This window comes from Glycine soja, chromosome 1 (genome assembly GCF_004193775.1).
Source record: "Glycine soja cultivar W05 chromosome 1, ASM419377v2, whole genome shotgun sequence".
Lineage (NCBI taxonomy): Eukaryota > Viridiplantae > Streptophyta > Magnoliopsida > Fabales > Fabaceae > Glycine > Glycine soja.
Genome location: NC_041002.1, coordinates 18,742,894 through 18,755,476, shown reverse-complemented (window position 1 = coordinate 18,755,476; position 12,583 = coordinate 18,742,894). Strand labels below are relative to the sequence as shown.

The 12,583-nt window shown below is 40.9% G+C and overlaps 1 protein-coding gene across 1 annotated transcript; it reads right to left on the bottom strand.

The window, feature by feature from the left end:
* Window positions 1-360: 360 nt before the first annotated feature.
* On the bottom strand, window positions 361-1,653 carry LOC114413027. The gene has a single exon (XM_028377215.1). The coding sequence runs from the start codon at window positions 1,651-1,653 to the stop codon at window positions 361-363; it is 1,293 nt and encodes a 430-aa protein (XP_028233016.1).
* Window positions 1,654-12,583: the final 10,930 nt, after the last annotated feature.

The following is a 12,583-nucleotide window of genomic DNA, read 5'->3' as shown; positions in this document are numbered from 1 at the left end:
GGTTTTATTTAGTTGTTCAATCACCTTGAACTCGCTCTGTTGGATGATTCTCAGGAACTCGATTTCTTCTTCAGCGTATAATTCCTTTTTGCTAAAGTCATCCTCTTCCTTGGCAAACCTTCCAACCAGGACCTCATTATTTAGAATCAAGCCCACCTTACCGCTCTCTTCCACGTTTGCCTTTACTTTCCCCTTTGGGTCTTTGGATCGCACCAGTGGCTCGAGTGCTGCGAAGATTCGTCCGCTACAAGTCATGCCGCTTGTGCTGAAGATGTTTGTGACCTTAGTAGAGGATAGATCATCCTTAACGTGTATGACAGTCGTGTCTTTCCTTTCGTCAGGCCCTTGGGCGGCGTACTTTCATGGCACCACCTTATCACTTTTGTAAGGGGAAGGCGTAGGCTTCTTAACTGGGACAGACTGGAAACCTCGAGGCTTATGTGTGGCAACATCCCTTGTGAAGTGGATCACCAATGGCTTGGGCTTACTCGAGCTCTTATGAATCGACTGCATGCACACATCCCCTTCCCCTTTTCTTGCGCTACAAACTTCAATTAGGCCTCTATCCATCATCCCTTGTAGTAATTCTCCCGCCATTGGGCATGTCTCTACGTCGTGTGATGCCCCCAAATGTATTAAACAAGAGTCCCCCTTGTTCCCGTCAAGGCGAATCATCCCAGCTTCGCACAGTGCTTCCAAAATGAACCTCCTAGAGGTTAACATGTCTTCCATCCGCTTCGGCCCCCGAGGTTCCCACTCTTCAACCGCATTAACCGCCGAGCCTCCATGACCAGTGAGAGGATTGGTCTTTACATTTGGGTTGTCCTCTTGAAATGTCAGCCACCCCACGTCGATCAAACTTTGTACCTTGTGTTTGAAGGCCACAGATTGCTCTATTGAATACCCCGAAACATCCACGTGATAGGCGCAGGTCGCATTAGGGTTGTACCATTGAGGGAAGGGAGACTGGTAGATCTTCCCGGGGTTCACTACAGCCATCTGGTTGTTGATCAAGGATGGTAGCAGGTCAGCATATGACATTGGTATCGGGGTGAATTTTACAGGCTTCTTTGCTGGAAAATTCCTTCTCAGATTGGTGCTTGCACTGGGATTGGTGATTTCGGTGGGAAGAGATTGTGTGGGAAATGAGTTTTGTGGGGGAGGCCTTTGTGGTTGAGTGGGCAATCTCTGTTGGACGGGTGCCAGATTGGGAGGGTTTCCGATGTTGGCCGAATAATTTGGTTGGTGCGGGGAATATTGGTAAGTGGGGTTATGAGGGGTTTGTTGGGATTTAGGCCATATGGGAGCTGAAGTTACAGCATAGGTGTCTCCCTCTTTCTTCTTGGCTCTACCCACTCCGAACCTCCTATTGCTTGTGCTTGCGGAAGTGGCGTAAACAAACTTTCCCCTTCTCAAGCCTACCTCAATCCTCTCGCCCGCAAACACCAAATCTGCGAAACTAGAGGGCATATAACCCACCATCTTCTCATAGTAGAACACTTGCAATATGTCTACTGTCATGGTTATCATTTTTCTCTCCATCATGAAGGGTGTCACTTGTGCTGCCAAATCCCTCCACCTCTGGGCATACTCTTTAAAGGATTCATGCTCCTTCTTGCTCATGTTTTGAAATTGGGTTCTATCAGGAGCCATGTCAGTGTTGTTGATGTGCCATCATTTTCTTCTATTTCTTAAACCCTTTTTGTACCATTTTAATTACTGATTAGTCTTAGTTGTCAAATTAATTAGGCAGTTTTATTATTTGGGCTCATTTAGCTAATTTGATGTTTTTAATCTAATTTCAGGAATTAATGAAACATTAGGCTTAATCTGGATTTTGGTTGTGGACTTGAAGAGGGCAAATAAAGCAGCGCTTACCTTAGTTAATTTCTAATTAGGAGATTGCAATTTTATTTTATGTGATTCAGTGTTTATTTTGTTTTGGGCCAGAATATTGTAATAGGGCCCAGTGACTTTGAGTGACTCTTTTTAAATAGCAGCCTTGGGATTTGTGCAAGGCTATTCTGTTAGACTATTATTCAGAGCATAGGGTTTATGGTTTCTACGTTTTTTTGGTTCTAATGCTACTGTTCACGTAATGCAATTTTCCATTTTTCTGCTTCTAATTACAATTTCGTTCTTGTTTCTTCTTCTGCCTTCATTTACGTTTCTGCTTCATTTACATTTTTGCTTCATTTACGTTTCTGCTTTTAGTTTCATTTACGTTTTCTGTTTGAATCTATGGAAGGCTAAATATTCTGGTGTTGTTTCCTTTTGAGGACGAAGCTCAACTCTCTTTGAGGTTTCATTTATAATGTGGCTTCCTGGCAGTTTTCCTTTCACCAGTTAACCCAAATTCGTTAACATTAATTTGTGCACGCTTCATGTTCGATTAATTGCCTCTGAGCCTAACTTGCGTTCATGCTTAATGGACGAAGGGCTAACTGGTGTATGTGTTGCCTAATCACGTATTGACAACCCTAAGTTGATTTTCGCTTAGTAAATTGAAATAGGGTTGGATTAAGTGGTTGACTGTTAGGGACGAATTCTCCATAACCCAGGACAAGAGAATGGCTTCTGAATCAGAGGAAACAACCCATTTTTAATATTATTAGTTTCGTATTCCAGTTTACTTGTTCTGTTCTTTAAATCACAAAACAAACAAGCCCCCCCCCCCCAATCGTTACTATTACTGCAAGTATATTATGAACATTTGGTTTATCATTGCTCGTTGGGAAACGACCTAGGATCACTTCCTAGTTACTGCATTTTCATATTTATTTGATACGGGTACGGCCTCGATCAGTTGTATTGATACTGCTTAAGGAAAGCAGCCATCAAGTCCGTCCAAGAACGGATCCGGGAAGCTTCCAAGTTAGTATACCAGGTGATCGCCGCCCCGGCCAAGCTCTCTTGGAAGAAGTGCATCAAGAGTTTCTCATCTCTTGAGTATGCCCCCATCTTTCGACAATACATCATTAAGTGGTTCTTCAGGCAGGTGGTCCCCTTGTACTTGTCGAAGTTCGGCACTTTGAATTTGAGTGGGATGACAACGTCGGGCACTAAGCATAGCTCCACAATGTCAACAAATGGATAATCACTTATCCCCGCAATTTGCCTCAGCCTTTCTTCTATTGAGATCTAACTTCTTTCTTTCTTCCATGGCCGGAGGTAGTCTCACCACCGAGAAGTGTAGAGGTTGCAGCAGGCGGTGTTGAGGAGCTCCCGTGGCATTGGGTTGAGGCATACCACTAAACGCTGGTCCCTCAGTGGCATATGTAGGGTATGGTTCGAAATCACCCAGAGCATGATCTCGGGGCTCTTCACACACTTCCCCTGCAGGCTGAGCAAAGGGTGCATGCCCCAACTAGGGTTTTTGGCCTTCAAGGGGAATGGGAACGGAGTGGTTGGCATTCTCATTGGGCACGTGCACTACATTGGGTGGTGTATAGTTGGGAGGTAGGCTGTACGGTGGGAAAGAATTCTTATTCTACACCATATGGGGACCGCATGTGCTGCCTAACACTTCTCCTCCCTAACCTACCATGTCCGGGACTGGATGGCTTGTTTGGTTTATGTCGGATGGGTGAGTCAGGTTTGCCTAAGCGGCGGCACTGGTGGCGGCAACTGCGGCCGCATTGCTCTCCATCATTCATCCCATGCTAAACATGGTCTCCATCATGGAGGTCATTTTGTCCTTCATGGCCTCCATGTCGGCCTTCATCTGTTCTTGCACTTCCTCTATCTCACTCATGATTTTGGATTTGGCACGTGTTTGATAGGGGTGCCGTAAAGCGCATTCGTTCTTTTTGGTTATTGTGTTTACTTTGACTATGACTGCTAAAAGAACAAAATGCAATGAGTAATGTGACAACAAACTAAACATGAATGCACGACAATGATGAGTTGTCAAAGTACTGAACCCATGCAGAAATTTCAGCAAAGACATAAGGTTGAATCAAATCTCATTTTCATTAAGAGACAAAACTGTTTATCTTGTCAAAGTCAAAGCATAAATACAAACGCCTTAGTCATTCCTAATTATGTGGGACATCAACTCGATCATATGCTGACAATAATCAAACAGCCCATGAACTTCCTCATGAGCTGAGTATACGTCCGTCATTGCCTTGGCTCTGGCTAACAGTCTTGGAAGCTCTTGACTCCCATTTAAAGTGAGAAAGAACCTATCCATCCACTTCATAGCTTCTCCGTGCAATGATTCTATCACTCTCTCTCTTGCTTCTCTTTCCACTTGCATAGTCGATACTTTTGCTAGCAGCTAGGTTTAGCTTCTATTTTTACTGATCAATGATTGTCCATATATTCTCTTCCGTCCTACTCAACTGTTCGGTCAAGCTCCTCTTCGACCTTTGACAAGCCATCAACTTGTCCTCTAATATCATACTTTCCACTCTTGACTCATCCCTTTCGGCCTTTCGAAGCTTGAGTTCGTTGTTGCTGCCCCATAGAGCCCCTCGGAACTTGTTCCGGCCTCACTCTTCTTTTTGGGCTCTCTTAGTTTCTCACTCCAAAGCTTCGGTCGTGGCCATGTTGACATCCCTCAGCTCGTCATACTCTTTCCTAACCCTGGTGGCTGTCATCTTGAACTTTTCCTTGACCACTCGCGTTCTTTCAAGTTCCACTTTCAAGGCTTGCACTTCTTTGCTCTCCTCAGGGATTTCAGCTTCTTCCCCACTTGAAATCTTTAGCTTCGGGAGCCAAGTTATCCCTTGTGTCTGAGCCTTCAACCATTTATGGTAGTCGCCGATAACACCGTTGTTGCTTCCTCTAAGCTCTTTCTCTTTTCTTTCCACCACATTCCACGCTTTTTAGACTCTTTAAAGCATTTTTGCATTGCCTTCACTGAAACCCCATGCGATAAAAGGCGCGATAATCTCTTTCGATGGCACCCCTCTCATAGGGTAACCTAGTTGTCTTATGGCCAGTATAGGATTATAATTAATACAACCCCTTGTTCCCATCAAGGGGAAGTTTTGGAACCCTTCACATGATCACAAAACTCTGGCCCTTCCTTCCTTCCATCAGGGAAACCAATTAACAGACGCCCTTACCATACCTGCCAAGAGTTCTTCCCAATTTGCTTTCCCTTTCTCGACACACATGCGATGACCTTGTAGGGGACAGACGGGCCTACTTTCATGACAAAAAAGGTGGGAGACCAGCCATACATAAAGAGTGGGTGTGCAACAAACAATTCTCACACTGCTCTTCTCGCATCTCTGGTCAAACGTGTCATAGGCATCGGCCAAAACAGCAATGACCAGGCTTTCCTTGCTTTGGTAATAAGCAAGAAAAGCATCGATCGTCGCTAGATCCACTAGTCCATCTACATTTGGAAAGAGGACAAATAAAGTCCATTCTCCTTGATCTGCCAAAACTTTTGCCTTCTCCTCCAAGCACTTCCTTGGTATCCTAACCACCCCATTTTTGTTTTGCTTCACTCGGTCCAATTCTTGCACCAAGATTTTGACTACTTTCGATACTCTTGCCATGGAAAGGTAGAATCTGGAAAAATGGTATGGCTTCCTTCCTCCTAGCAGGCATCCCAAGATCCCTTTGAAGTCTTATATAATTGGTACTAACTGGAAGTGTCCAAACGTGAAGCATCTAAGCGATTGGTCGTAGTACTGAGTGAGGGATGCGATGGCTTCCACGGAAACTTCTATCATAGCCAAGTCCCAGATTTTCCCATATGTCTTGTGGAAGGCTTGACGTTGAACTTGATCCATCCGCTGCCCTAGCTCTCGCAAGCTGGCTACTTCTAGGCTCTTGATTTTGACATGATAGAACCTTCTCTTAAAAGAGGGTGCTTGGTTCGATCCCATGTTTGCTAGAATGAAAACTCTACTGACCAATACTTCGACACCCTATCAAAGAGGAAATATGACGAATGCATGAGGTAATGTTTATGTTATGTATGACAAAATGCGTCTACCTACGGACACAAGAGCTCGGAAGACCATTTCTTCTTACCCACAATGCATTGGGCATCATGGTTCATTCGTAGTCATTACCATGGTGCCCCACATAGGCAATTAAGGAGGTGATGCGACCCTCCAACCTCCCGTAACAAAAAAAAAGAATGACGAGATGAATGCAATGCATGAGAGACGACACGGTATGAGTAAGAATGCACGAGAGCATATGGTTGATAGCACAAAGAGAGCATATTGGACGAATGAGCATGGTAACATAATCAATTAATGTCGAAATGACATCACAACATGGCAAGCATAGGACTGACGCAGACAATTACGACGTCATAAAAAATATGCATGGACATATCAAAGAAACAACACAATGTGTTTGCTCCGTGTCCCTAAAATAGAAACCTAATGGAAGGAGCTAAAGGTTTGCTACTTAGTGACAACTCTCAAAGGTCGTCACACCTAACTTTTAGAGGTTTCTAGAGATATCATCCTCTTTGATATCAAACATTGTGGCGGTAGGGACTACCGGCGACAATGTATCATCAAAGGGAAAAACTCTAGATGAGGCTTCACTGCCATCAAGCGAGTCAGAGACTCAACATGACCACAGATTAACCTCCACTTCCTATGTTTCCACGGACCCAGGTATAGGGCCCAATAACTCACCATGTGTGCAAAGGGGTAGGTTCCATGTGTGCATAAAATAAACATATATTTATAAATATGCATGCATTAAGTAAAGAGCCACACAAAATACAAAAGCACCAAAGAGTTATATGAACACAAGAACATAAAAAAAACGAAACAAAACAAAGAGAAAGTCACGATAAATATTGCACACCGATTAAATGGCCTAACTCTCTAAAAAAAGTCCCCAATGGAGTTGCCAAATGTCGCAAGCTACCCTTCGGCGGGAAGGCAAGGCGAGACTCGAGGGTGCGTCTTCCCAAAAAAGAAAACGCACGGAGTCACCACCAACGTTTATTCAAGGAAAACGTTAGAAAAACCAAAAAGAGGTCTGCAAATTTTCAGAATAAGGGTTCGGGAGTTGTTTACGTGCAGGAAAGGTATTAGCACCCCACACGTCTGTCACAAGGGATGGCAGCCTTTAATCGAATTCAACTAGGGTGCATAGAGCGAAATCAAAACCTTAAAATAAATACTAACCGATTGAAGAATGAAGAACGGTGAAGAACAATGTAAGAATTGGTCACAGTTGCGATTCAGAAGTGCCTCGACCTTGTTTTTCCATCTTCTTTCTCCTTTTTCTCCTTAATTTCACTAAAATCTAAATCCTTTCAATGTTGAAAGTCTGAACCCCCTCACGCTTATTTATAGGAAATGAGGGGACATGGTTGATCAACAGCTCGCCCAGGCGAGCTGTTGCTTCAACCTGAAGTAACCTTGCTCGCCCAAGCGAGCTGGTTACTTCACCCCTAAGTCATTTGGGGCCCAGGCAAGCCAGGGATCTAAAAAAGCCTCAAAATGACCCTTTTTCCCTCCCTTTTGGGTACTTTCTGCATTCTTTATCGAAACGTCGAAAAACCTTTCGTATTGCACGGCAACTGGTGTCAAGCAGCTCAATTCGGCTAGCAAGAATCAAAACTTTAGCAAATGATCATCCCCGACATAATTAGGGTCTAACATAGGTTCTATCATTTTTCAGTCATAATCTTCTTGTCCTAAACCTTTAGATCTCAATTTTCTTGCAAAATATTGTTTAGAAAAAAAACCCAAAAATCTATGTGTAAATCACTTAATCCATGTTGTCTTAGAGTCATGTTTAGTCATAATAATTGTCACATTAAGTTCTAAGTTTGTGTTGAATTTTGATTTTGTTGATTGAATTCTGGATACATTGTTCATGTATTCTTGCTATTCTTAGCCTATCTTTTGAATTTTTAGTCTAATTCATGCATGTTATTTAGTTCATTACATGTTCTAAATCAATTCCAAGAAGTAGTCTTGTTGTTGAACTTTGTTTTGTTTTCTAAGTTTCCTATTTGATGCCTATGAAGAAATTGAGTTGTGGTGCTGAGTTGGGGCTGGATTTGTGAATCAAAATAAGTCTTAAGCCCTCTTGAATTGTGTTATTCAAGACAATTGAGCACAAGCAAACACAAATTGTAACTACCCAAGCCTTAAGCAACATAAACACTACTCTTGATTTCTAGGTTGAAATCGCTAGTGTTGGTAGCTTGAACATATGAACTTGTAAAAATTACAGGGAATTTGTTACCGCTAAATTTGAGCTGAAATGTTTATTGAATTTTTTAGACATTTGGACCAAAATTATAAAAAAAAAGAACCAAGTGATTTGGATAAAGGGAAAAAATACGAAAAATCACACATGTTGGCAGGAAAATCAGTGTCCAGGAAAAAAAATGAAACGGAAGTGTGCTTGTTGTTTTGGCTCGAAATTCGTTCTATAATTGGTGCCTATTTTATACCAATCGTAGTTCAGAAATTTCAATTGAAAATTTGTGTGAAATCAAGTGCCAAAACTAGAGGTTTCTTGAGTCTTTTTTTTTTAGTTTTTTTACTCTACTCTAGAGCCATTCTATGTTTCTCTTTGAGTCCTAGCTTGCTTTTATGTTCTTTTCACTGCTTTAATTGTTGAATAATCCTTGAAAATTTTTCTTGTTAAAACTCTATTGGCTTAGCTTTCATTTCATTTTTTGGTCTTTGGTTATTGCTTGTCTCTTTGTTTCCTTGTTTGTGAGTTGCCATATAGGGAATTGGAAAGGAGGATTAGTGTCATCCCTTGAAGAATTTGCGTCAAGAAGCAAGAAGCCAACCACCTTAAGAGCTATTAGACTAAGAAGCATTCCAAATTGAGTGAATCACCAAAGAGATCACAACCACCAAATTTGAGGACTATTTTGTAATTTTCTAATTGGCAATTTACTTACCTTCATTGCTTTCAAATTTTGTAACAAAAAGGCCTTTCATTGGAAGTGTGTTGGAAACCTCTAATAGGTTACCAAACTTCCATTTGTGTGTAATAATTTTAGGCAATTTTCCCTTAGGATAGTGAGTGTTTTTTTGGGAACCTTAAATGTGGTCATCCAAACACTCTTAGGATTCGCCTAGTTTACATTTCTTGCACTTTAATTTCTTGCTTACTTTCATAGCTTATTTTCTTTACTAGTCACGCCTAGTTTATCTTGTAATTACATAATACTTTCTTCTTGCTTATAACGCTTATCTTGAGTTCTTTTGAACCCTAGCTTTTACCTTTTACAAACCCCCAACAAGAAAGAACCACAACTTAGGAACCAACATGAGCATCATTCATCTAGTGTTAATGGTAAGGGTACTAGTCATAGGGACCCTCTGTATAGAATCTTAGATGAGTTGAGTTCCCTCAAGTTATGGAAAGAAAAACTAGAAAGAAAAGAAAAAGGAAAAGGGAGGGTAGAAATAAATCAAGATGAGAGAGAACAAATAAGCGGGGAAGAAAGAAGAAAAATAATGAAAGAAATAGAAAAAGAAAAACATGCCTCCTATAGTAGTCATGACTCTTGCAAGAGCCTAAGTGAAGAACTTAGTGACTATTATAGAGGAAGGTATAGGTCACAACCTAGACCTCACTCTTTAGGAGAGAAAAGGAAAGAAAACCTTAAGAGGCTAACATTAACCTCCTATACTTCCATGGGAAGGACAATGTAGAGGCTTATTAAGATTGGGAAATGAAGGTTGAGCAACTCTTTGCTTGCCATCATACTAGTGAGGAAAGGAAGGTTCCTTTGGCTACCTTTAGCTTCCAAGGGTATCCATTCTATTGGTGGACTTCCCTTGTTAGGGAAAGAAGGATTCATGGGGATCCTCCAGTAGAGTATTGGAATGACTAGAAAAGTACCCTTATGAAGAGGCACATCCCCTCCTACTATGAAAGGGAGCTTATGGACAAGCTCCAAAGGCTTAGCCAAGGGAGTATGAGTATTGAAGAGTATAGGCAACAAATGGAACTACTCCTTTTGAGTGTTGGGCTTAAGGAGGAGGAAATAACAAGTATTGCTAGGTTCCTTAGTGGGCTTAATATAGAAGTGAGGGAGAAGGTTGAGCTCCTTCCATATAGGGACTTAGATGACCTAGTCCAACTATGCATAAGGGTAGAGCATCAACTTAAAAGGAAGCCTACTTCAAAATCTTATGGCTTTCACTCTTATCCAAAGAAAGACCAAGGTCAAGGCATCTTAGGGGCTGCACATTCTAAGCCTAAAGATGATAAGGGGAAGATGATGTGCCTTTATTTTCTCCTATTTCTTAAACCTTTTTGAACCATTTTAATTACTGATTAGTCTTAATTGTCAAATTAATTAGGCAGTTTTATTATTTGGGCTCATTCAGTTAATTTGATGTTTTTAATCTAATTTCAGGAATTAATGAAGCATTGAGCTAAATCTGGATTTTGGTCGTGGACTTAAAGAGGGCAGATAAAGCAACATTTACCTTAGTTAATTTCTAATTAAGAGATTGCAATTTTATTTTTATGATGTTCAGTGTTTATTTTGTTTTGGACCAGAATAATGTAATAGGGCCCAGTGACTCTGAGTGACCCTTATAAATAGTAGTCTTGGGATTCGTGTAAGGGGGATTCTATTATTCAGAGCATAGTTTTAGGGTTTTACATTTTGAGCTTGATGTTACTGTTCACATGAATGCATTTTCCATTTTTCTGCTTCTTATTGCAATTTCGTTTCTTGTACCATCTTCTGCTTTCATTTACGTTTTATGCCTTTACTTCATTGACGTTTCTGCTTCTAGTTTCATTTACATTTTCTGCTTTTGTTGAAATTATGGAAGGCTAAATTTCTTATGTTGTTTCCTTCTGAGGACGAAGCTTAACTCTCTTCGAGGTTCTGTTTATAATGTAGCTTCCTGGCAGTTTTCCCTTCACCAATTAACTCACATTCGTTAATGTTAATCTGTGCACGCTTCGTGTTCAATTAATTGCCTCTGATCATAACTTACATTCATGCTTAATGAACGAAGGGTTAATTGGTGTATGTGTTGCCTAATCACCTATTGACAACCCTAAGTTGATTTTCGCTTAGTCAATTAACATAGGGTTGGATTAAGTGGTTAACTGTTAGGGACGAATTCTTCATAACCTAGGACAAGAGAATGGCTTCTGAATTAGAGGAAACAACACGTTTTTAATACTATTAATTTCGTATTTCAGTCCGCTTGTTCTTTAATTCACAAAACAAACAACCCCCCCCCAATTGTTACTGTTACTGCAAGTATATTATGAACATTTGGTTTATCATTGCTCGTTGGGAAACGACCTAAGATCACTTCCTAGTTACTGCATTTTAATGTTTATTTGATTCGGGTACGGCCTCGATCAGAAGACAATAGAAAAGCAACCCCCTAAGCCTAGTATGCAAGAGAAGACTAGCTCTATAAAGTGCTTTAAATGGCTTGGAAGAGGTCACATTGCTTCTCAATGCCCCACCAAGAAAACCATGATTATGAGAAGCCAAGACATTTATAGTAGCCAAGATAAGGGTACTACTTTACCTTCCTCTAATGAAAGTGAAGAAGCAAAAAGGGAAGAATCTAGTGATGAAATCTACCCCCAAGAAGAAGGGGATCTTTTAATGGTCAGAAGGCTTCTAGGAGGCCAATCTTGTGACTTGACCCAATCTCAAAGAGAGAATATGTTTCACACAAGGTGTAAAATTTTTTATAACACATGCTCTCTCATTGTAGATAGTGGTTCATGTTGCAATTGTTGCAGCAGAAGATTAGTCTCTAAGTTGAGCCTTGCTATCACTCCCCATCCAAAGCCTTACAAACTTCAATGGCTCAATAAGCAAGGGGAGATGATGGTCAATCAACAAGTGAAGGTGCCCTTCTCCATTGGAACATATAAGGATGAACTGATTTGTGATGTAGTTCCTATGGAGGTAGGACACCTTCTCTTAGGTAGGCCATGGCAATATGACAGGAAAATCACTTATAATGGCCTGACTAATGAGATAACCCTCACCCACCTTGGAACAAAGTTTGTGTTGCATCCTCAAACACCTTCACGGGTGGCCAAAGATCAACTAACTATGAAAGATAAGATAGATGAGGCAGAAAAACTAGAAAAAAGAAAAAGAAGGATAGTAAGGCCTTGCCTTCAAAGGCCAAAGGGAAGGAAAAAGAGGAAAAGGATTCCTCCAAGAAGATTGTTAAGAAGGAAAACCATTTTGCAACAAAAGGTGATATCAAAATAGCACTTCTTCTTAAACAATCCTTCTACCTTCTCCTGTCAAGGGAAACATCCCTTAGCACTACCGTACCTCTTGAGCTTGAGGTTATTCCTCAAGTAAAGGTGTTGTTGGATGAGGGTTTGGTTCGTAAGAGCTTAAATCCTTGTGATTTGTTGGTGCCCAAAATAGGTAATGTGAGGCACCAAATCCCTATAATAGGTGGTATGATGAATGTGTTGAATGGTGCAACCCTCTTTTGTAAAATCACCCATGCATCCAACTTCTTCATGATTCACATACATAGGGACTCATTAGGTAGGTTTGTTCTTATTTTTAGTTTCAATACAAACTTAGGTGCTCATATGGGACACCTTAGGTTTGTCGTACTTTTTGGTAGGAATAATCAACATGAAAATACAG